A 26356-nucleotide genomic window follows, 5' to 3' on the forward strand; every position below is an offset into this window, starting at 1 on the left:
AAGGTTTGGACACTGATAGAGGGAACTGATGGTCCAGTATTCTGAGCCAGCAAGATAAATCCTCTGCTTGCTGAAAATCCAAACCTGAGATTTATTAACATGTAGGAAACCTCATGGAATATCTGGAGGAAACCGCAGTGTGGCAAAACCCAGTATTTCCTCTTTGCTGGAGACCTTCACATTGCATGCTGCTGGCTTCTGAAGATTAATTTGATTTTATGTTGCATATGAATTAACAATTATAGATGGGCCCCAGCAACAAAATCTGGATCTAGATTTCCATCACCTGCCAAGTTCTGGGGTGTTTGGATCCAATGGTTCTGTTCAGTCCACTATTAGGTGTCGGACTGTGCCTGGTGACTGGGTCACTATTAGGTGCTGGACTAGCACTGGTGACTGGGACAATGTTGGTAGAAGAAGGAAAGCCCATGAAGCCTTTTCCCTCTGTCAACATGCTGGGCAAGAACCAGGAACAGTCAGTCACAGAACTCTGTGCACCCCAGGGGTGTTATTTGCCCAAAAGAGGCTGAGGGCTTTGGAGAGAGGGGCAGGACCACGGCTGTGGAGAGGGATCCCCACACACCCCCTTTGCATTTCCTGGCACTCTCCTGAGGCATAATCCATCCCAGAACTGTCCCTTGGGGCTGCACAGCTTCCTACACAGTCTAATGGCTCAATGGCACAAACTAGCCCTAAGGCAAGATTAGGATCATTCATGTCTACAAAGAGAGAGTCTTTTGAGCTGGATTTGGATTTCAGGGATGTACAGCTGAGGGCTTTCGTTCAGTCCCACTTCTAGCTAAAACACCCAGCACCTGCAGTGCAGGTGGTTTAATTTTGGAAACCACGATTGCTAGAAAGACAAAGTCACTGCAGAGAAGAACATCACCACAATGTTCTTTGTGATAGAGCTACTTCTTCTGCACTGCAAACTGGAAGGAGAATGCCACTTTCCCCTACATAGAACATTTGAAAAAGAAATGCACATGGGCAAGCAGAGAGGAAATAGAAAGACTAATAGAAAGAGTTATGCCACGTTTGGGATGCAAAGGTGTTACATCTATCAGTCTGGTAAAGCTATAAATCTGCATGTTTTATGCCCTATACTGCACAATGAAATTCTCCTTTCACCTAAGTGCTGGGGACCTGTGTTTTCGGGGAAGGAGGGTCTGGGGCTATTCCGGCTGCTGTGGTGAAGTTTTGAGTGGCCATGGATAGCACAGTAGTAACTGACGACTCCTGCTGTAGATGGCAGGTATAATATTTATGCAGTGAGTCCGCTGACAGCCTCCTGCTTCCAAAGCACAGCCCCTACCACTAAAGCTAAAAGAGAATTCCTGTTAGCAGTATAGGGCCATAGTGGGGAGACGCTCTGATTCCATCCTGAAAAGGCAGCAGTGGTGTGGGTGCGTATCTATTTATACACACACAAACTACCAATTTGTTACAGAATATACCATTAGCATATTTCCTCCTGGGTTCCAGTAGCCCCATGAATAGTTCACACCAGCAGCTCCCACCAACTTCATCTCACCCAATTCCAAGAGAGATGTGGTAACTGGGAGTATTTTAATCTGTTTGCAAACTAATTTGCACTGCCCGGGTCTGACTGAACAGGAAACCTATCAGCACTTGAGGCAAATCAACAAGGCTGTAAGGAGTCACCCTGGCTGTTTGGTGCATAGGGAGATTACTAACCAGTCTGCGAATATCCCTTTCACTCTCCCATTTGATCTTAGAGATGGCTTCCTGATGGGACTGATGCTCACTCCGAAGATCACCCGCCTTGATCTTATCGGCTTGAATCATGTTGGTAAGGGCCTCGTCCACCTGCTTTTTGGCAGATTTTAGTTCAGTAATTTCCTGCAAAAGTTTAAGGCGCTCGGAGTCAAATTGTTTCCTGGCCTCTTCACGAGCCTCAATGGTCAGCGCTGTCCTTACTTTGTCACTGCTCCCATCCCGCAAAGCATACAGTGCTGACTTTAGACGCTGGATTTCACTGTCTCGCACTTTAACCGTCCGAGTAATTTCCTGCTCATGCTGTTTGATTAGGTTCTCCCGCACTGCCTGCAGCTCTTTCATTTTCTCCTCATGGAGTTTGGCTTTAAGTTCAGTGATCTGCACAGTCTGCTTGCGTTGCTCCAATTCTCTGATCCGCTTAGTTTCTTGAATCTTTTCTCTTTCAAGTTTGCTGACCTACAGGTTGAGAAGAAAAGAAAATCAGCTGCCAGAAATATGTTCTAAACCATGTCCATTTGAAGTACCCATACACTCCAGCAAATCAGGGAGGGAAATCACCTGAGACACTCATCGATTCTTTCACCCTCAGTATGACAAGATATGGGCCACATCCTAAAGCACTTACTCAACTTTATCCCGTCTTTACTCAGGCAAAAAGTCTCCTTGACCTCATTAGGAGTTTTTCCTCAGTGAGGACTTAAGCATTTGTCCCTACATACTTTTTCTCAACACAAGTGCTTCACTGCTGTTCATTAAAATAAATGACTGAAGCCTCTTGCCTGGGCAATGACCCATCCTGCAATAACAGAGCAACCCAACAATCTTCACTAACCTTATCTTAGAGCTCGTTAGCAACCCTACAAATCAAACTCCTGTGAACATGCAATGAAGAAATGCAATTTGATGAAGAAAGAGATTTCAATAAGAACTGAATGTGACAGGCTTATTATTTACAGTAAGAAGGGAAAAGAAGGATTTTAAGATGATAAAAACTCCCGTGGCAATTTCCTTTAAAAAATACCATAAAGACTCAGAGAGTGAGCAAACCCTTTAAAGTGAGAAAGACAAGGAAAGATAAAAAAATGAATAATAATTAATAAAATACTACCTCAGTTGAAAGCCCCCCAGGAGACACGGGTGGTGCCTTCTTACAATCGTAATTGATTTGAAGGATGGGATTTGCTAAAGCTAACGAATGCCATATGCAATATGCATTGAGGTGACATGTTTCTCTTGCATTCTGTCCCCAGGTGGTCTCAGATATACTCTCAACCAAAATATATCTCGAAGGGGGAAAAGAGTCCTAAAAGTGCAGTTTCACTTCAGTTTCAGGTCACCAAAGTTATCCTGACAGATCCTAAAAATGAGCAGTGTGTTTCTTAGGGCTTCTTAAAAAAAAATCCAATGAGCAACGTATAGAATCATAGAAGTGTAGGGCTGGAAGGGACCTTGAGGTGTCATCAAGTCCAGCCTCCTGCATTGAGGCAGGACCAACTAAAGCTAGATCATCCCTGACAGGTGTCCAACCTGTTCTTCGAACTTCCAATCAAGGGGATTCCACAGCCTCCCTTGGATGCCAGTTCCAGAGCTTAACTACCCTTATAGTTAGAAAGTTTTTCCTAATAGCTAACCTAAATTTCCCTTGCAGCAGATTAAGCCCATTGCTACTTGTCCTACTTTCTGTGGACATAGAGAACAATTGATCATAGTCCTCTTTATAACAGCCCTTAACATATCTGAAGACTGGTATCATGTCCCCCCCCCCCCCAATCAGTCTTCTTTTCTCAAGTCTAAACAGGCCCAGTTCTTTTTAACTTTTCCTCTTAGGTCAGGTTTTCTAAACTTTTTATCATTTTTTTTGCTCTCCTCTGGAATCTCTCCAATTTGTCAAGATCTTTCCTAAAGTGTGGTGCCCAGAACTGGACACAGTACTCCCACTGAGGCCTCACCAGTGACAGGCGGAGTGGGACAGTTACCTCCCATTCCTTACATATGACCCTCCTGTTAATACACCACAGAATGTTATTAGCCTTTGTCACAACTGCATCACATGGTGACTCATATTCAACTTCATTCTTAGGGCACCAAGCTCTGCAACAGCCCAGGTCAAAGTTGTCAAACTTGGCTGTTTAAAATTAGGCCCTAAGCTCTGTATTTAGGCACATAAATACGAGCGCTCTGTTTTTCAAAGGGGCTGAGTGCTCACAGCTCTCCCTGACAGCTAACAGCATACCACAGTGGTGCAACTGTACTATTAGCCTATGGTTACAGTGGAAATAAAGACAGAGAGGGTCAGTGAGAAAACAAAGTGGAAAGCATGAGAGAAACTCACTACTCCTTCAAGTTCCTGGCAGCCAGCCTATGGTTTCTAAGAAGAGAAGCTAATCCCTGCCTGTCTGCTAAGACATCAGTGCCAAGGCTTGAAAAACCATTGTGCCTTTCCAGGTTCTGAGATCAGCCTGCTGTAAAAGTCTGAGATGCAGGATGAATTCGAAAGAATGACTGTGTCAGTTTCCTTGTTGCTTGCGAATCCTGCCATGTTAAAATGGGTTTCAATTAATGACTATACATCTCACTGGAGGGTGAGGGGAGAAACCCCCCCACAGATTATCCCAGACTGTCTATTTGTTCTTTCATTTTATTTCTGCTACAACTAAAGAAACCGATTTCCACTCAACAGGCCAATGGGCTTCTGAGATTGCCATTAGCTTTGATATGTGGATAAGAAAGCCTTTCATGATAAAAGACCCGATGGAAACTAAAGCACTTGCTGTTGTTCAGTTTTGGAAGCTCCGAGGAGCCCAGCCTAGGTTTGTTTTCCTGAGGCCATGCTTATCTGTGAAGGAATCAAAGAATTTCCATCACAGGCTTCAATTACAATCAACTGGGGGAAAAAAACACATCAGTAAGTGCTGCCCTTTGAAACTGCTACTGTGGCTCAGTGGCAGATTCAGAGTCCTAGCATGTGGACAACACTGGCCATAACTTCAGGATTCGGTGAGAGGAAATCAACAGCAACTATAACATGGGACTTCTGTTGTTTGCTGCTCATAAAGAACATCTTGTTAAAACTAAAGAGTTCCGCTATCTCATTAGCATCCAGGAGACACTTAGCTCTCTCTGTATAAGGCTTTATAGGACAAAAGCAACATTCTTGCACCTGGCAATGCACGGGAGACTCCAGGGCACAGGTGTAATGTCATGGGCTCCCGACTAGAAGCACCAGTAAGAAAGCAGGAAGTGATGCAGTGGGAAAAAACCCATTTCATTGCAAAGCAACTTCAAAACTGATGACGTTTTGCCAGCCTGAAACTATCTACTTCTTCAGGCACGACCGGCAGGAAGTGGAAAGGCTATCTGCACCTTCTCTGCAGAGCAAGTGCACAGTGACAGCTAGAAATTTACACTGTGGGTGACATCCGTCACCCCCATTCCGGTTCCTTTCAGTTGGAGTGGCATGAAGAGTCCTAAAAGCCCCATATTCTGCCAAGGAAGAATTCCCTCAGTCAGCTGTAAAGCTGCTTCCTGAAGACGTCCTGCAGGCCTCAGGGGGCTGTTGGGTTGGGGCAAGAGGCAATAGACATGTGTTGGGGTGGGGTCACAGCCTACAGCACTGAAGAGATCTGTCCCATAGAGATCCCTGGGAGGCTGCTGTACTTTAGACCCTGAGTGCTGGGAACCTCTCCAACCTCTTAGGGTATGTCACATGGCAAGAAAAAGACGCAGGGCAGAGAGGCTCAGCCTGGGTCTATAGACTCAGACTTGTGCAATGAGGGTGAAAGTAGCAGTGTAGATGTTCCCAGTTGGGCTGGAGCTAGGCTCTGACTCCCACCCCACTCGCTGGGTTTCAGAGGCCAAGCAGGAAAATCTACACTGCTATTTTTAGCCTGGTAACGTGAGCCCATATCTGTAGGCCACAGCTCTGAGACTTGTTGCCATGGGTTTGGGGTTTTTTGCAGTGTAGACGTACCCTAAGGGTCTACACTGAATAAAAGACCAGCAGCATGGTTGCGGCCAGCACAGGTAAGCTGACTCAGGCTTGTGGGGCTTGGGCTTCAGGGCTAAAAACTGCTATGTAGATGTTCAGCTCAGGCTGGAGCCTGAGCTCTGGGACCCTTCCCCTTGTGGATCCTCCCCCGCTCAAAGGTAGGGTCCGTAAGGAAGGTCTACACTGCACATTAAACTGAGGCTCTGACTCAGGTTTGAGCCCAAGTCAGAAGGTCTGACTCTGAAGTGCTGCATGGATGCTAGCATGACTGTGAGACCTGGGTCTAGCAATTTACAGTGCAGAGTAGAAGTTCAAGTGTGGGCTAGGAAACACCAACTCCACAGGCCTGGGTCCTGTAGAGTTGGGTTTACAATGCAGTGCACCTAGCCTTAGAGGTACAGCACAGAATCACACACTATATATTTATGGAGCACTTCACTCACTAGTGAAATGCAACCGTCTTTGGAGTGGCCGAAATAAGTCCTTCGAGAATGCACAGCAACACAACACAGTAGGCAGAGATAAATGAAAAACATGGTAGTCACAGAACTAACACTGAATTTAAGGGTGTCAGGATAAATCTAACTAATTGGAACGTAGCCAGGATCTTGAGGTCAACAATCCTTTTCTTCATAGGCCTGAGTCTCCTTTAACTTACCCCCATGTAAACAAAGTGTAATTCCATTGAAGTCAGGATAAAAATGGTGTAAGTACAGAAGAATCAGGCCCTGTCTTCTGGTTAAAAAGCATGTGTGCCCGCCTTGATTTTCTGTTATACAGCTTTTCCAGATCTTTTTCTCCTTTGCAGGTACTGTCATTTAATACTGACTCTTCACTCACCTTCGATTTCTCCTGATGCAGCTCAATTTGAATGTCTGTGAGCTTGGTCCTGAGCTCTTCATTGGCAGCCTGCAGGGCAACAATCAGTGCCTCCGGCTTCTCGCCCTTGCTGCGTCCTTTTTTTGACATTGTTTCTTCCTAATGAGAGTCTATGCGTTTAATTCCTTTCAAATAGGGACTGCCATCTTTGTTTGTTCCGTTCAGTGCAAGTTGTCTCAGCACCTACTGTGTGACATTCCTTAAGGTCCTGTCCTCAGCCGCTTTGGAAGCCCTGCGAGAAATAAGACACACTGTTATTTGTCAGTGGGTCAGTGGCATCACAACGGTTCATATGGTTACAAAACATTAAGACAATAGTTCATTTTTCCAAACACTGTGACCTCTGTCCAGAGACTTGCAAGGGGGATTTTAGCACAATCAAATTGCTATGTGTAAGCTTGGCATGCCTAATGGCTTTCAAAGCAATGTCCTCCCTCTTTCTTGTTTCCTCCAGGGGGCATTCTGCAAAGAAGTAGGAGGCAGTTTGTTTCTTAAGGATTTCTGTAGCTGAGCAAAGAGATTTTTAAAAATAATTCTGGTTCTGTTAGTTGCCACTGATTCAAAGCCTCGGATAAAGAGGTCTTCTGTGCAGAATAAACACAGCATTGGCAGTAGCGGAACAAGTTTCCTCCACACTGCCTTATCAATCAGTGTCTCCATCCTGACCTGGGATGGCTACCTTCATAGGCATGCTGGCAGTGCCAGATCCATGGCCATTAAGTCCCTAGCATCTCCAAGTCCTACACGACAATTGTTCACAGCAGAAAACCAACATACACGTTGACATGGTTGGTGATCTGGAGAAGTCTAGGACTATCATAGCAGAGTGTGTACCGGCTGTGTTTCTCATCCTCCCCCACGCATCCTTTCTTCTGGTCACCTGTGCAAGGACCAGGGTTAACTTTCCCCATATTTACTGGAGAACAGGTAGTCCCACTGCCACTTCTCTAGATGGATCAGAGACAAAGACTATGATTCCCAAGGATGATTGACACCTTTTGGGGAAATAACCCAATCCACATTAGTAATTTTGTCATACAGTGAACAAACTAGCATTCTTTCTTGTTACCTTGAATTAATTTTTATTTCCACTTGTATATTGTGAAATGTATCCTGAAAATGTCATCCTCTAATTCCATTTAACTAAGCTTCCATATACTGCTCCCAGTTACGCTGTTATAACTGCTTTGAAATCAATAGAGTTACTCTAGATTTACATTATGGTAACGGAGATCAGAATCCGGCCAGTATTTCCTCCACAATCCCCATGCAAGACAGAAGGTCTAATCTTGCTCGCAGTTACACCAGTGCATTGTTTCCAGTGGAGTTGCAATGGTAAATTGGTTAGTCTCTAAGGTGCCACAAGTCCTCCTTTTCTTTTTGCGAATACAGACTAACACGGCTGCTACTCTGAAACCTGAGATCAGAGTGGAGCCCAAAGATTACAGTAAATTGAGACTCATGTTTGTTTTAGGAGTGGGCGAATATTGTGAAAGAAAATCTACTCTGGAAGCGGTATAGTATAAGTGGCCCATTTTTGTCATCTGTGTTGTAATGCAGCACAGCAGGGATGACATTATAATGTCCAGCTCAAACTCAGAAAATGAGGCGAAGGAGATGGGAATGGTTAAGAATGTGAAAATCTGACTGCCTATGACATATGAATGCTAATGCCTTAAGACTTGCTTGGGTTTAAACAAAGGTTGAATTTTCTCAAGATTAACCATGCAAGGTTTTGAGCTGGAGAAACAAAACAATGTGTGAGCTAAGCAGGAAAGAAAATAGATTAAAAATTCACAGGAGAGGCTTCCCTGCAGGGAAGTGATTGTTTTAAAGACCTGAACTACAGTTACAGTAGTAAGTACTTTTCCTGGCTGTACTACTACAGAACCCCAATGAGCAGGGGGTACAAGAGGCTCTGAGCCTACTTCAGTTCTGATTGGCTGCAAGTGATCTCATGACTCAAACACTCTAATAATACTGCAGATGGCATGCATCACCGACTGCAGTCCTGCAGTAGTAGCCCTGGGGTGTGCTGAGCTACTTTAAGGTCAGCCTCCCATAGCAAGGCAGCAGGCCGTAAAAGATGGATGCTTTTAGTTCAGGAATGAGATACTTTGGATATTTATGCTTGAAAGCATAAAGCATGAGGATTAAACGTATCATTGCTACACAGATGGAATGTCTCAGTGTTACCCAGATAGCTGGTGCGTATGAAGATAGAGCAGGCTGGAATCACAGCAAGAAAAATCATGTTAAACTGCAACAGGAGCACCACTTGAGGTTAGAAATGTGAAAGTAAAGAGAGGATCTAAAATGAGGCATGACAAAATAAATTCCTAGTCTCCTCCAAAAAGGTAATTTACTCCTTATTAGTTTATCAAATATGCATTATACCTTTTTTATGCAGATAAAAACATGGGTTTAGCATCTGGATAGCAAGCAATTTACAGAGGCTGCTATGACACACTGAACTGCTGAGATAACAGAAGCTTTAGCTAATGCACTGGGCCACTTTGCTTACAAATCTTAAAATGCTGTCTTAGCATTATTACCAGCCACAGGGCTGAGTTTACTTGATAGTATGGGTCTATAAGGTTGTTTCATAATGGATTATGAACGGGATATAAAAGACCAAAGCAATGACAGTGGATATAAACCCAGTATAACAATAATACAATACACTCATATAATCAGCATTAATACAAATATTACAAGCATGTGAACTAATTGCAATTCCTATGGCCAAATTCTGTTAAGGGTTACTTGATGGAATTACTTTGAATTTGTACTTTGGGGCCGAATCCTTCACTAACTGAGAATTGTGTGTAGTGCTTACCGTGGGAAATCCCCACTGAAGTCAGTGGGGCTCAGTAAGCACTGAGCCATGAAGTAGGTGTGTGGAGTATTGTGTCCCAAGACTCTAATCACTAGTAAGATCACTAGCATGTTATGGATTCTTAACAATCAATAGACTTAATGGGCATTACGCTAGATGGTTTAGTAACATCCATACTAGAATCAGTAAACTTAATAAATAATGACCAGATGGCAAAGTACTGCTTATTTTTGATCTTTCACAGTAATAACTTTCTCTCTGGAATGGGCAAATGTGGACCTTCAGAGATTGAAAGGTACATGACTATCAAAAAGAAGATAACAAAAAGTTAGAAAGTATGTTATTTCATCTTGGGATTCAGTGTTAACTCTTAGCAGCACAAAGGACATATTCAGTGAATTATTACAGTCCTGAGGTCTTTTGCATATGCAGTTTTATCATCTCTCCAAAGACCGTTATCCTGGGATGGACGGATGTTATATCTTTAAAAATCGAGATGAGCATATAATTCAAAACAATGTGTTGGAGGGGTTTAGTCTGTCAGTGTGTGCACGCCATAGTCAGTAGCAGATCACAAGTTCCTCAACTGTGTTCTGAATTTGATAACTTTTTATTTTACGTCTACTACTGGTCATAAAAAGTGCTCTGGGATTGTTTGTTCTGCACCCACAAATCAGGTGAAGTATCTACTACAAACTGGTGCAATTGTAAGCATAGTTAAGAGTGCCTGCAGTTTTGCACTTGCAACTGTACATGCTATTTGGAGACCCAGCTATAAAGATCTATCTCTCTTCCCTCAGGTGTCCAGCTCCATTATACTCTCCTGATCTTCCCTCAACATGTAGCAGGCCCCAGACACTTCCAACATGCTGCGAGCTCCTTCCAGACCTCCTGCAGAGAATCCCATTGTGTTGCTGGCCTCTCCAAGACCTTTCATTTTATAGTGACAGGTTTCAGAGTAGCGGCCGTGTTAGTCTGTATCCGCAAAAAGAAAAGGAGGACTTGTGGCACCTTAGAGACTAACAAACTTATTGGAGCATAAGCTTTTGTGAGCTACAGCTCACTTCATCCGATGAAGCTGTAGCTCACGAAAGCTCATGCTCAAATAAATTGGTTAGTCTCTAAGGTGCCACAAGTACGCCTTTTCTTTCATCTTATAACGCTCTCGGCTCCCTTTCATCTGAGGCTATATCTACACTACCACTTATGTTGGTATAACTTATGTGTTTCAGGGTGTAAGTGAGGCACCTACCTGAGCAACATAGGTTATACCGACCTAAGCACTGGTGTGGACAGCGCTATGTCGGCAGGAGAGCTTCTTCCACCGACATAGCTACTGCTGCTTGGTGCGGGTGGATTAATTAAGTTGATGGGAGAGCTCTCTCCTGTTGGCTTAGAGCGGCTACAGTAGAGAGCTTACAGCGGTGCAGCTGCATTGGTACAGCTGTGCCTCTGTAAGCTCTCCAGTGTAGCCATAGCCTTAGGCTCCAACATGCTTCTGCTTGTCTCCATCTTTTAAAATCTGTTGTGGCCTCCAGCTGCCTCTCTGCTGAGCCAGTGGTCTGTGGGCGTTCGCAGAGTGGAGTCTTTTACTTTACAACAAGGAAAACAACAAAGAAAGAACAACTATAAAGTCTCCAAGATTGTGTCCTGCTCAGAAAAATGATTTTGAATCTTCTTACAGCCCTGATCTATTGCCAACTGGCAGACAGACTTCTTACATTTAGATGTGCATTACCCGTATTACCAAAACATACTTAAAAACACCTCTTTCCCTACAAACAGATGATTATAATATGTGGTAACTGGGATTTCAAACTCCAGAAGTACTCCAATAGAATAACATTCAGAAACTACCTTATTTGCTATAAAATAGTATTTATATTAGCAAAAATAACAACCTGGAAAGGAAGCAGCCACCTTCTGTCCACTTTACAGCCTTACTCTGAATTGGATTTAGCTGTCATGCCTACTGGTGGTGGAAACAGTTTGGTTGATAATGTGGACCTTCCTTTGGAGAACAACTGAAATATCTCTGGAGACATGGATAGTTGGGGCGTGGAGACACGCAGCTTAGCACTTGAACTGCACAAAATTCTTAGCGTTCAGTGATGACCTGTTGCCTTTTCTTGTCTTAATCACCCTAGAGACAGTTTTCAGAGACCTTGAATACATAATCTGTGATGATCACATGCTCTGCTAGAAGAGAAGTTCAGAATAAACAAATGAACTACCAGACACGTAGCAGCATTTCTGATACAAACATTTGTACCCTGGTGAATTTCACTTTCACTGTTTTCTTAATGCAGAGACAGATTTAGGGTGTTGAGTTGTGCTATAGTCTAATCCACAAAAGTAGTTAAGAATATCCATTGAATACATATTGCAGATAACCTTGTGGCTAGACTGTCTGTCTGCAGTAGCACTTAAGAAAACTTACAGTAACATGAGCCAGGTTAAAACTGACCTCTCCAGATCAAAGGCAGTTCTGAAGAGAGGCAATGTGGTCTTGTGGTTAGATCAGGGATTGTGATAAATGATTCCTGTGTTCTTTTCCCATCCCTTCCACTCAGTGCTTTACTGTATGATCTTGGAAAGTTCACTTAATTCTATGCCTTGCTTTTCCTATCAGTAGAAGGGGTATTATAATAATAATTAATTAATAACCTGTCTCACAAGGGCCTTGTGAATAGAGCTGGTTGGGAATTTTTCAACAAGTAATTTTTTCATCAAAAATACTAATTCGTCAAAATTGAAACTGTTTGCAAATCTGAGCTGGGCTTGATGAATTTCCCAACTCAAAAAAATTTCAAAATGGTCAAAAATGTTTCATTTTGACATTTTCTAAGTGAAAAGTTCAGAACGACTTTTCATTTCAAAATGTAAGCTAATTAGACTGGGGGGGGGTGGGAAAGGTTAAAAAAGAATAAACATTCTGAAATTATTGAAATGAAATGTTTCAACTGACCTGAAATGGAAAAAAAACTGATTCATGAATATTTTTGAGATTTTGCCTTTCCATCCCTATTCAAGATGGGAAAAAGCTTCAAACTCTTGAAAATATCCACAGGATGGGAAAACCATTTCCCACCCAAGTCTAGTTGTGAGGCTTAAATAATTAACATAACAAAGTACTTTGAGATTCTTTAACATAAAGCTTTATGTTCCCAGTAAAGGCCTGGTGTTTTGGACCTAGTGCCTATGAATGGTCTCATTGAATTAGGTGTACAATATTTTGAATGTGACAAATCCTAGCTCAATTTTTACTCAGGTAAAACTGCCAGTGAAATCAATGAGTGCAAATTCAGAACCCGGTTTAGAGAAATTTGCATCCCGTTGTGCCAAAGAATGTAAGAGCACATGTGTGATAATATAATGCTAGGTAGAGGACTCTGTGTGATGGTGTTTACCTTTCAATCCATGCGAACGAGATTAAGAATAAGAAAGAGTCAAGCTTTGTCCAGACCCAATTACAAGAAGATGTGATAGGACAGGTCTTAATTACAGCCCAGTCTAACACTTCCTTTGTCAAAAATCTTGAAACATTTGTCTCTGGTTGCTCACTAGCTGGACTTTGACAAAATCGTAGGTAACTTCGAGTCCGCTTCAATTCATCCCATGCAGGGATGGAGACAAATGAAGACTTAAAGCACTTGTTAAATCCCATTAGCTCATAACTCCTGTCTGTGCTGCTCTTTTCATTGACCTCTTTCATGTTTTCAGTAAGGTGACCACTTTGTATTAACCAGCTCAGACATCATCTTGATGTCTTTCAAGCAGAACTCAATGTATAGCCACAGATGAGCCTATCATACAGTGCTTTAATGTACCCCAAAGTGTACCACAGGGTTTAATCCAGGGCCCTCTGTTAGCACCTTTTCTTGTAGTGGAGCCCTGAATCCCTCTCTAGTTAAAGTCTGTCAGCATTTCCATTCCAAGCTCTATGTTTCAGGGGTTTACAGCTCACTTGCTAACATTGATAGGATGAAACATTGCATGTAAGGTCTGAGCTACAGGGTAAAGCATTTTAATATAAATAATGCACACAAAGGGTCCCATTTGCAACACACCTCCTTAATTGTGCCTCACATGGAAACCATCAGGCGTTCTGATCAGTTTTAATTCTTGAATTACTGTAGAGATCACCAATAAAACAAATCTGACAAGCTTACAAGCAACGCTTTATATTTCCACAGCACCTTTCATCAGGGAATCTCAACGTCCTTTGCAGACATCAATTAACAACACTTCACAACAGCCTTGTGAGATCGGCAAGAATTAGTATCCACATTTTGGGGCAAAGATGGGGAAATAAGTGATTGCAGAGGTGCTGAGCAGCCCTAACTCCTATAGAAGTCAGTAGTAGCTGCAGGTGCTCAGGACCTCTGGAAATCAGGCCATGTAAGTAAGTGCCTGACTATGGATTCAGGTGCCTAACTTTAGGAAACTAAGTTTAAAAAAATTGTTGTGTGTGGGTCCACAGTTATACTGGAGTCAGTGAAAGAGATGAGACTAGAACCCGAGTCCTGACTCGCATTTCACCTAATACATACCACTGGTTCAAAGGTTTTAAGACCAGAAGGGACCATTAGATCATCTAGTCTGATCTCCTGCATAACACAGGCCATAGAACTTCCCATTTCTCCTGTATGGAGCCCGATAACTTGTATGTGACTAAAGCAAGTCTTCCAGAAAGGCAATGCATCATGGTACTCTGAATCAAAGCCCTGGGATGGAAATTCCATTTTTCAAATAGCTCCAATGGTGAGTAATGGGACTATTCACAATGTGTAAATTTAAACATGCACAAAAATCTTTGCAGGATTGGGGCCTAAATTAGTGTGGGCTAAGTGCTTCACTCAGAACATCTTGGGCGTGCCTGTGATATTATGTTTACCCTACAAGCTTAGCTGTCCTCTTGATATTCATAGGAGCGCTGCACATATCCCGAGGGCTAAGCCCCACCCTACGTATCTGAGACTGAAATACTTTCCTGTATTTGCAGCATATAAAATCCCCTTCTTAAAATAATATTTCAAGGCCCTGTTTCTTCAGAGATGCTGCGTCAAAATTAACATTGTTAATTGGGCCACTGAAATAACCTGGCTACACACAGCTCAGCTGTCTCCCCAGTCTCAGAAACCCCTTTTGCTTTACACAAACAAAGTAAAAGCATATGGCCTTGCACTAATAATCACTAACCAAAGAAATCTGATTCATTCTATTCCCCACCAAGTAGTCTCCATAAAGTAGTCTGGATGGTGAAGCAGGAATAATTCTGGGTGTGAAATAGCAGCCTGCCAACCTGTCTTTTTGGCACCCTTTTTTCCTTATCCGACAGGCCAGAATGGCAATTAGCCTGTCATCGTGCGCAGTTTGCTATCAAAACGAAGCTGCAATCTACCAATAACAAGGAAATTATCTCTCTCACAGGCCAACTTAGTACATGTCAGATGTGCCTAAGAAAAGGAAATTATTGCTAAATGAGCAGCAACTTGCAAAATTCGCAGCAATGCTTGACATGACTACGGTACAATGGAAAGGGTATTCCTTTCAAGCTAAAAAATAAATAAATCCTTATTTCCTTACTGCTGTTCATCCCATAGAGGACTCAAAAAGAATGGTTTCTTTATAAAAATTCTTTCTCTACTCTTGCACATTCCGACTGGATTGTTTATTATAAGGTCGTCAAAGAGAGTTAGCTGCTGGCATTCAACATTGTATTTAGAAAGAAAAAAACCCAGCAGAAGCAGCTGTTTTGGAGGGGGGAAAAGCAAATATGAAAAATATTACAAGGACATTGGAAAGAGAAATAAGAACATTAGGTAGGCAGGAAATTAGTTAGAGGTCAGTTTGGGCCTACAGTATCTCTCCCTTGTGATATTTTGAATTACATGACTATCTCTGGAGCTTTGGGTTCATTACTTGTAGCTGCTGTCAGACTTGTTCTTTGCCTCACTTGTTATACCCTATGTAGTGGGGAGGACTGAGGGATGGATAACTTTGTAGGCTTAAAGCACAGCACAGGAATCAGGTGATATTGATTCTGTTCTTGACTTTGCCAGTCGTATTCTGTGTGACTTTGGTAAGACGTTCAACCTCTCTCGTTATGTCTACACTGCAATGTAAGCCCAGGGTTAATAGAACTTGAGTGAACAGACTCTGGGTTTGTTAACCTATGGCTTGAGCATCCACACTAATTTGTAACCCCAGGTTAGGAATTGTTGAACCCTGAGTCCCAACCTGGGGCTCTAGTGTCTACACTACAGTACATGGGCCTGAGTCCAACTGGCCATATCCCATACGTCCTAGAACTTTCCCCAAATGGGGCTGCCCTAGTCCTTTCTTCATGGTGCAATGAGGGAAAACTTGACTGTCCACCAAACTTGACTCTCCAGAGGACAAAAATAGCTGGCCCGTGGAATTCTGGGATACTTTTGGTGGACTCCCAGAGCACGAATCGAGTGGGGCTGCAACTATACTGCAAAGGAACAGGGCTTGACTAAGGGTATGTCTACAAAGGGGTAAAATACCTGTGGCAAAACTGCAGCTGGCCTGGCTCAGTTGACTTGGGCTCGTGGGGCTTGGGCTGCGAGGGCTAAAAATTGCTGTCAAGATTTGGGCTTGGGCTGGAGCCTGAGCTTTGAGACCCTTAACTGGAAGTTTTTTATCCCCATATAGGCGTATCCTCAGGCTTAGACTCTCCATCCCATGGCTCCTAACTCTAGGTTAGTGCAATTTGTGAGTGGAAGAGGTATGGACATAGATGGAAGGGTATGGACATACCCTCTGTGCTTGAATTTCTGGATCTGTAAGAAGGGGTGATAATAATCCTCTATCTAAAGGGGTCATTAGAGAAGGGCACAGTATTATTTGTGAATAAAGTGAGGGAAATTGGAATGTACATTCTGCAGGAAATTCTGACATTTCAAAATTTGTTTTGTCAAAATTCAAAATTTCAAAATTTACTGTGGAATGAAAATTTTGAAAAATTCTGAAACATCAAAATATTTCATTTGTATAATATTGAATTGCTTCATTTTGATAATAATATAACATAATTATAATTAATATGTTATGATAATTATAGTTAATATATTATGTTTAAACAACAGAAAACAAAATGAAAAAGTCTAAACAAATTGTTTTGTCTTCTTCCTGTTGAAGATTTTGTCAGAATTGACAAGTTCCCATAAAACATTTCCATTTTGATGAAACTGGATATTCTGACAGAAAAATGTTTTGTGGAACATTTTTCAACTAGCTTTGTCTGTCTGGAGTTTTTTTTAATTACAAAATGTAGGGAGAACTGATGGTCTTATTGAAATTAAGACAGTCAGAAATAATAGTTCCAAAAGGCTACAAAGTGAGGGGATTTGTACCATGAAGGCATAAGCTTACAGAGCTGTCTGTGTACCTTGAACCTGCCCTGTAATACCCGTGGGATTCTACTGAGTTGAATCTGCTAAAAAAGATGTATTGTTTCACTTTGCATGGTGTGCTGGTGACATGGACACATATCCTCAAGGGACTAGCTTGAGACTGTCTGATATGTTTATACTACAGCTAGACTGCAGTGCTGTTCTGATCTTGTTATGTTTACACATATAACAAAGGCAATCAAACTCCATGGGTCCCAAGCAGTATTTGAACGCAGGCTTCCAGGAGGAAGGATATTGTAATAATCCACTGTACCAGCTAGGACATGTTTGTGATTCAGGTCTTGATCCAACACTGACTGAAGTGAATGGGAGTTCTACAAGGTAAAGGATGAGACCCTCATTGTCAATAAGAGTATGTCTGCCCAGCAAAAGTTGTGCATGGACTAGTTTCCCCAAAGCTGGGAGCAGGAGAGATACAGATGGGAGGAGGAGGAGCCAGGAAGGCAGGGACTGGGACTGGCTGTGTAAGGGGACCAGGGACACGGAGCTAGGTTGGAAGAACTGATAATCGTTTGGGTGGGAAATTGGGAACATGTTCAGGAAGAGAATGGGACTGGTGGGGGAGACTAGGACTGTGCCGAGAAGCCTGAATAGTGAAAACCTTATTTGGGCTCCCTTGTGCGTATGCATTATGACACAATCTTTAATTACATGGTTACATACCCTCTTCTCTACCGGGCCCCTGCCTCATTAAGTGCACAGGATAAACCTGTTCTAGCAAAAAGAAAAGGAGTACTCGTGGCACCTTAGAGACTAACAAATTTATTTGAGCATAAGCTTTCGTGAGCTACAGCTCACTTCATGAGTCAGTGTGGTGTACTGAAGGAGAATGTTCAGTGTAGGACCCCGTTTTCATTTGTTGCACAGTGAATGAGGCAGGGGAATGCACGAAAAGAAAGGATGGTCTCATGCGTAAGGAAGTTGAGTGGTGCCCTGGAGAACTGTGCCTTTGCCACCGAGTTCCTGTGTGATGCTGGGCAAGTCTCTTGAACTGAACTTTTCACAGGTGATCACTAATGGTGTGTTCCTCATTTCTGAGTGTCTGACTTGAGACCCTGGGGCCTGATCTGCAGTACTGACCACTCACAGCTGCAACTGAAGTCAGTGGAGACTGAGCTTTGACATACGAAGTGGCAAATAACTATAAGTGCTCTGAAAAAATCAGTTTATATGTGTCTCAGATTGGGAACCCAAAATCAGTGGATATTTTTGGCTCTAATCTCTCTGTGCCTCAGTTCCCTTGTAAAATGGGGATAATAATACCTCCTAATCTCACAGAGGTGTTGTGAAAATAAATCCATTAATATTTGGGAAGCGCTTGGATACTGTAGTGATGAGTGCCATTGAAAAGGCCATGAAGAAATGAGTAATTCTGTCTTTTGGACAGGGTTCGAGTAGTGTGCAGTAAATGGGATATGGGGCCACACCGTGAACATGAGAAGAAAATAAAAAGTTGAATACTACTTTGCAATACTCCCTCCCCGCCCCCCTCTCCCCATGGAAGCGAGTTTCAGAGCCTGGGTCAACTGGCGCTACAGGTCTAAAAATAGCAGTGTAGCCATTCCTGCTTGGGCTGGATCCCAGGCTCTGAGACCCCTTTGCTGGTTTCAGAACCCGGCCCCATAGCGTGAGCCCCACGAACCTGGGTCAGTTTGCCTGGGCTCTGACCACTCACAGCTGCTGGGTGTTTTTTGCTGTGTAGATGTACCCTCAGTAAGTACTGTCCATTCGGTGCTCTGAGTGAAGCTATGCAACTAAAGCCTTTACCATGATGCATATGCACAAGGTGGGTCAAATGAAGGCTGCACAAGCAATCTTAAATCTGTCATTTCCTAGCTTTGGAATGCTTGACTGCAATCTGAAGAACTTTCTTGTAATGTAGGAGGATTTGATGTATAAGTACATAAAATAAAATAGTGGGAGAATAGACAAAAGAGCTACTATAATTGGCTTTCAAACAGCAATTGCTTTGGGCATGTCTTGCAGATGCAATTTAAAAGGTCCTAACATAGCTTGATATTTTGTAACTGTGAAATCATGAGAACATATGGAGATGCAAAATCCATGATGAAGTTGCTTTCACACAGAATAAGGGAAGATTTTATAAGCACTTCACTGTTCTTACATGCCTGCTTTGGTATGTAGGATATTGCTGTGCTGTAGGCCTGCCGGCTGCCAATGCCTGTCCTTGTATGGCTGAGAATGTATAGAATTCTTAAATATTAATGTGAGACATAAAAATGTTGTCAGAGAGTTTATATAAACTTTTAGGTTGGAAGAGGGAAGGGCTTAAGACTTAAAGAGAGCCACTCATTATGGGTCCAACTGGAAAGTATCCCTATCAGGAAAACACCCGTGCTCAAAGTATGTGCTTAAGAGCTTCCTTGAATTTGGATCTGTTATCTGGTGTTACATGATAGGACACTGATATGTGTGGTAAAGCTGGTTTTGTAAGGATTCAGTGTTTTCCAGACAACAAATAGAAGAAAAGTACTGGCTAAGTGGGGCGGGTGGGAGCCAGATATCTCCCAACGATCCTTTTTTAAGATTGATAATGAAATATCCCCATTCAAAATGATTCTAAAAAGAAGAAAACATCTGGACAAAAATGAACTCACATCCCATTTGCAGATGTCTGTGAAAGGCTTTGGTCCTCTTGTCTCCTGGTGTGGGGGCTGACAAATTGTTGCAGTCTTGCCAATATCAGACAATGAGCCCATCAGGGAGAGTTTGAAAACACTGGAATGGAATGTCCCATTTGGCTGCCCTGTCGTCCATTGTGATTTTTACACACAAAACAAATGGAGGTGATCGTCACTGCCTGCCAGGCTGCAGAAACATATTGCTGTGGTGGTGGTGGGGGGTGGGCTTCAGAGGTAAAGGGATGGAATCTGCACTTCAGCTTGACAAGGCATATTTTTTCCCTCTTGAACTGCCTGGAGTGGAAGGCCAAACAATCATAACTCTGAGGGACCGAGACCCTGGAATTGATTCTGCTTCACAAGCAGAATTTTCTCATTCAAATAATTCAGTGGCTGCCCAAGACATGTTTTGTTTTCTAAAGGGAATTGGTTAAGGCAGAAGGACTCCAAATATAACCCCCCCACCCCTTAAAGTAACAGCAACCTTTACCTTTAAAATCTGAGTGCCTGAGTCTCTTCTAACTTACACCAATGTAAACTGGGAATAACACCATTAAAATTGGTAGAGCTACGCTGGGTGTATGTGGGAGGAGTCTCTGGACCTGAATTTCTAGTGCACATGACACTTCCCTGCTGAGAGAGGCTGCCCCTTTTTCAGCTAAAAGGAATTTCTAGTGCACATGACACTTCCCTGCTGAGAGAGGCTGCCCCTTTTTCAGCTAAAAGGATGCAGTGTGTGCTCCCGGCTATGCTGTCTGAGCTCTGCTAGCCACTGAACGTTGCTGTTGGTTCTAGCGTTTGGCAGTCCTTGAAATCATAGAAGATTAGGGATGGAAGAGACCTCAGGAGGCAGGCCCACCAATGAGGGAGGGGAAAAGGGGGCAATTGCCCCGGGGCTTGGGCGATTTAAAAGGGCGGCCAGCACATCCCTGCGGCCCCTGAGGAGGGGGTCTCCACACACTGCCCCCACCCCTGGCGCTGACTCCGCAGCTCCCATTGGCTGGGAATTGTGGCCAGTGGGAGCTGCAGGGGTGGTGCCTGCGGGAAGCGGTGCGCAGAGACTCCCTGGGCCCCCCGCCTAGGAGCCGCTGCCAGAGGGGTGTGCCGGTCACTTTCGGGAGCTGCCTGAGGTAAGTGCCAAACCCCTGACCCTCTCCTGCACCCCAACCCCCTGACTCAGCCTAGAGCCCGCACCCCAACACCATCCCAGAACCCGCATCCCCCCCCACACCCAAACTCCCTCCCAGAGCCTGCACCCCTCACCCCATCCCACACCCAAACTCCCTCCCAGAGTCCAACCCCGCACCACCTCCCACACCCAAACTCCCTCCCAGAGTCCAACCCCGCACCTCCTCTCATACCCAAATTGCCTCCCAGAGCCCACACCCTGCACCGCCCCCTGCAACCCAACCCTCTGTCCCAGCCTGGTGAAAGTGAGTGAGGGTGAGGGAGAGCGAGCGATGGAGGGAGGGGGGATGGAGTGAGCAGGGGACGAGCAGGTGAGCCAGCTTTCTATCTACCGTATAGTCTATTCATCCAATCCATACTTCTTCAACTTGCTGGCAAGAGTACTGTGGGAGACCGTAACAAAAGCTTTGCTAAAGTCAAGTCCACCACTTTCCCCATAGCCACAGAGCCAGTTATCTCATCATAGAAGGCAATCCTGAGGCCCAATCATCCTAGGAGGTCAGTAGGCGTTTCAGGCATGTATCTCCTGGCACGATCAGGAGCCTGTGGGCAAGGGGGGTTCAGAAGAGCCTCCTGGGCACATGCACAAGAAAGGAAAGCACTGTCTCCCCTCTCCCTGCCCCCAGTAAACTTGCACATGGCAACTCACAATTTAGCTCAATGGGTCTATATCTACGTATATATAATGTCTTTTATCCCAAAGGATCTCAATGACACTTTACAAGCATAGGGGGATCCAGCTATCCATCTCTAAAATGCAGCCACCTGTGATCTGATATGCAGCAGCTGTTTAAAAACACACATCAACACCACAAAACAGTTTAGGGGAGGAGCTAAAGAAGACCACCATATCCAATTGCAGCTAAAGATCACAGTTAGTCAAGACCTTGGTTTTAGATCGCCTTTACAAATGCCATCCACTCTAACAGTGTGCTGGGAGAATGGTTCAGGGTTGATTCAGACAGAAGAGTGTCAACTACCACATCATCAGCATTGCTTTGTAAAGCACACCTCACTATTCTAGGAAGGGTGCCAGCCACGTATCTTCCCAATATGACCTTGCTTAGCTTGTGAGATCTGAGAAAGTCAATGTGTGGGTTGGGGAAGGAGGGAGGCATTTTTGGGGTCTGTGAATTTTGACAGTGTCCCTTTTAAAAAAGGCGTTCCCTGGAACTTGATTTTAAATAAGCAATACCAGGAAGGTGATGTACAAAGTGTTATTCTGACCTTGAGGACATTTCTAAGAATAGAAAACTGAAAGTCTGCAGAGCACCAGAAGCAGAACTAAAGTGGGAAAAGGAAACTATTCAAGACATACATATAAATTACATAAAAAGGAGGTCACAGGTAATCTTGGGCCTTTAAATTGCCTGACCATTTGATGATTTCCTGCCTTGCAGGATGAAATTAATTGAGTAATACTGAGTACCTGTAAAGAAAAGAACACTCTTTTCAAGCAGGACTGGTGGAATTTTAACAGATATACCACCTGAGGTCTGAAGAAAGATACAGCATTATCAATAGGCCCTCTGTCAATGTATGACTGTTGAAATCTACAAGTAATTATCTGAGGTTATTCTGTACATAGCCCAAATTTAGCAAATGGACCCCGGGGTGTGTGAGCTCATCCCTCACAGGGAGTCTTAGCATGCTTTGAGTTAAGCAATTTGTGCATCCTCTTTGTGGAAGCTTGTAAAAGTCTCAGTATATATTCAAATTACTTGCTTTCACCTAACTGAATTATTCTCTCCTTTTGTAAAAAGTGATCTGATTTACCATGGGGTTTATCCTGTTTTGCCCTGGTGTGACTCCACTGGAATTATTATGTTACAAAACTGGTGTAACTGAGTGCAGAATCAGGCCCCAGGTCTTTAAAGTTTTATCACCCACTGTGCATGTGGAAGGAGGCTGTCGCATGCACATATGGCTCCCTCCCCCCAATCATAGCACCATTGTGCAGTGAAGTCAATGGCACAGAGGAATCCAAAATATCTCTTAGTGTTTTTTTCACTCAAGGTAATTACATTCTGTTGAGATGACAATTCTAAAGGGCTTTCAGAGGTGTCACCAGCATTACAATGAAGCCATGGATGTGACAGGATGTGTATCCCAGGATACTGGAGCCCACTGCAAGGTGCATAGAAAATCGAAGTGCTTGTGGCTCAAGTGACAAATTGGTGTTACTCCGGTGTGATGTGTGCCAGGGAGCTCTTTTTATTAGGGATTGTGCCTCATTTCAGACATTGTAGGATCCATGTTCAGCTGGAGCGCTACCATTATGCAGCTTAAATGCTGCTTAGGGCAGAATGCAAAAAGAAGTAGCTGTGTGGGACAGGTGGGAAAAATATCCAATGAAAAAATAGGACAACCAAATCCTTTTTTGCACTGATGTGATATTTCCTTTGGCAGCTTTTCCAGGTACTTACGTAAGAGATCACTCAGGAAGAAGCATATCAAGAAAGAGGTCCTCATGGTGGGAGAGTGTCCAGGTGGGAAGACAGGGACCCCTTGTCAGGTAAGTAATTTGAAACAGGACTGGTCAATATATTTGAGAGTATAGTAAAAACAACACTGCTGCATGGGCGAAGGAGTAGATGGGACGTAACTGATCTTTCTCATCTGTAATTTCGGTGCTTCTGTGATTACTGAAAGAAAGTAAGTACCTGCCAAAATGCCAGCTCAGCATTTCAGCAAATTGGGAGCAGTGTTAGGACTAGAATACATAAATACCGCCTGGTGTTAGAGCAGCTAGGAGCAGAGTCTGTGTATACATGTGCATGAGCACGCACGTGCACACACCGATAGAAAGAATAAGACACTCTTGCGTTTTCATCTCCTCTCCTCTCCATATCTGGGTTGTGACGGGTGGGGTCACAGAGACCCCCTTGGGAACTGCCACCGGATGTGCTGAGACTACCTCTAAACCCAGTTTCCCTGGCAGCTTGGGACTTCAGCACCTTGCCTGGTTTGAGCCAGACCCGCTAGCTTGCTCCAAACACAGACCCAGGTCTGAACCACCTCGCCCACAAGCTGCAGGCTTAACTGAAGACAGCTTAAGAAGTGCTCCTGTCTCCAGTACCCAGATACTCAGTTCCCAATGGGGTCCAAACCCCAAATAAATCTGTTTTACTCTGTATAAAGCTTATACAGGGTAAACTCATAAATTATTCGTCCTCTATAACACCGATACAGAGATATGCACAGCTGTTTGCTCCCCCAGGAATTAATTACTTGCTCTGGGTTAATTATTAAGTAACAAGTGATTTTATTAAATATAAAAAATAGGATTTAAGTGGTTTCAAGTAGTAACAGACAGAACAAAGTAAATTACGAGGCAAAATAAAACAAAAACATGCAAGTCTAAGCCTAATACAGTAAAAAGCTAAATGCAGGTAAATCTCACCCTCAGAGATGTTCCAATAAGCTTCTTTTACAGACTAGACTTCCTCCTAGTCTAGGTCCAGCAATTACATGGGGTACAACATCACATGGGTGTCCACAACAAAGTTCTTATCCTTGTCCTTGTCCTTAAGGTCATCAAATAATAGAGTTTATCAAACTCTACTCAGTCAATCAGAATATAGGATTTGTAGCCTCCAGTTTCAAACATAAGTGATCCTGCAAACGGGGAAATTGTCATCATTAGTCTCTTGATTTCTTATTTTGTCAGGGTTATTTTCTCAGGGCTCATTAGACTTCTTTGGGAAGTGATTTTGATAAAGCCAGTTCTCCTTTTTTGACCAATTCCAAGTACTTCTCCTAGATCGATGACCCTGGGCAAGCATTTGTGGAAATGTGCCAGAAGGGCCCCAGAGGGGAAAGTCCTTCTTGCTGTTGTATTCTGATTTTAGCCCTGGGTCTCTGTCACTTCTGACCCATCTCAGCCTGTGGTCAATGGCTCCAATGGGCACATACATGATCATGCTGTATCTCTCAGATTCACTTACTGTCTCCTGACCCAGTGCACTGAATTCTCTCTTTGCTTCTCCCATTGCTCTTGCTTCTTCCTTACCCGCTGTTTCAAGGAAGCATTGAAGCTTCTGTGTGCTATCAGCTTTACCATCCAACCCTGTGGGACAGCCTCAGAGGGTGAGGTTTCAATGCAGATGGATGAAATTGAATCAGAAAGGCACTGTTGATTCTTTCGAGCCAAAGACACTGAGAAAATGGATGCTTATCTCAGGCCAAGCTGTGGCACTCTGCTGTGTCCATACCATGTGCTGCACTGCCCAGGTTAAAGACTTCTTTTCTTTGTATGATTTGATAGCTCTCTTGCCAACAGTTCACTCCAATTATCATGTATTATTTTGCTGCTTATGATCTTGGGCCATTGTATAAATTGTGTTCTGTTTTCCTGTTCATCTACTTCCTCTCCACCACCTCCGCCGCTATATTTTAGTTATTACTTGAGCTTTAAAGCTTGTATCCATATTTCCTAAAAGTCTGTCCATCTCTAATTGTGATGTTACACCCCATATTCTTCATAGAAATATTGTTATGATATGAATATGGCCTAACTAAGATTTGTTTTATGCAAGATGGGTCATGTGAGGTATCATTGAAAAGGTTATGATCTACTGAATGTGTTTATCCAATTTTTATGCATGTATCATTTCTGTATCTGAGGTTAGGAATATAGACTTTGTAACAATTACAACTGTGTGTGTATTTGGGGGAACACCCACCAGACAGTAGGCAATCCCCCTGAATGAGCCGGTTAAGAAGGACAATAGAACTTTGAAGATACTAATCTCCCACCATCCTGAGGAGCTTCCTGGGATGTTGCTTTGACCCTGCAGGGTCATCGGATGATGTCAACTGGTACAGAGTACCACCATGGACACTGCTGGTATTTTTCCACGGGAAACAAAGGGTTCCCACCTTATGTAAATTCTATTTAAGGCTGGGGAGTAAGGTGAACAGGACTATTCTCTGTTGACTCCCTGTCCAAGAAGGAAGATTGTTAAAAACATCTGAAGGGAAAGGTGGGGGCTGAGTCCAGACTGAGACAGGGGTCCAGTCTGTAAAGAGAAATAACTGGAACTTGCTTAAAACAACATTTAGGGAGAGAAATTACATTTGGTAACCTCAAAAAGAAAAGGAGTACTTGTGGCACCTTAGAGACTAACAAATCTTTCTGAGCATAAGCTTTTGTGAGCTACAGCTCACTTCATCGGATGCATCCGATGAAGTGAGCTGTAGCTCACGAAAGTTTATGCTCAAATAGATTTGTTAGTCTCTAAGGTGCCACAAGTACTCCTTTTCTTTTTGCGGATACAGACTAACACGGCTGCTACTCTGAAATTTGGTAACCTGTTTCTTGAGTGTATTAAGCTTAGTTTGCATGTTTTGTTTTATTTGCTCAGTAATTTGCTTTGTTTTGTTTGCTACCCCTTATAATCACAAAAAATTACCTTTTGTAGTTAATAAACTTATTTCATGTTTATTTCAAAACCCAGTTTGTGCAATTCATATCTGGAGCACGGGACCCAAAAGCTGTGCATATCTCTCTCCACATTGAGGGAGAGGGCGAATTTTTATGAGCTTGCGCTGTGCAGATCTTTCAAAACAGTGCAAGACAATATTATTTTGCGTTTACACTCCAAAGGAGGTGTGCACATGAGTGCTGGGTAAATCC

The 26356-nt window shown here is 43.3% G+C and overlaps 1 protein-coding gene across 6 annotated transcripts in view; it reads right to left on the bottom strand.

The window, feature by feature from the left end:
- The window catches only part of JAKMIP2 (janus kinase and microtubule interacting protein 2), a 115002-nt gene that overhangs the window by 40933 nt on the left and 47713 nt on the right, over window positions 1–26356 (bottom strand). For 3 of the 6 annotated variants that reach the window (XM_073355758.1, XM_073355759.1, XM_073355761.1), the window contains 2 exons: window positions 6569–6839; window positions 1699–2196 (listed from right to left, as the gene is read on the bottom strand). In XM_073355758.1, the coding sequence (XP_073211859.1) occupies window positions 1699–2196; window positions 6569–6697 (627 nt within the window). In that variant the 5' untranslated portion in view covers window positions 6698–6839. Of the gene's footprint in view, window positions 1–1698; window positions 2197–6568; window positions 6840–23144; window positions 23178–24121; window positions 24337–26356 lie in introns of those variants that run through there. The other 3 variants (XM_073355762.1, XM_073355760.1, XM_073355764.1) reach the window with 2 other exon arrangements.

This window comes from Lepidochelys kempii, chromosome 8 (assembly GCF_965140265.1).
Source record: "Lepidochelys kempii isolate rLepKem1 chromosome 8, rLepKem1.hap2, whole genome shotgun sequence".
NCBI classification, from domain to species: domain Eukaryota; kingdom Metazoa; phylum Chordata; order Testudines; family Cheloniidae; genus Lepidochelys; species Lepidochelys kempii.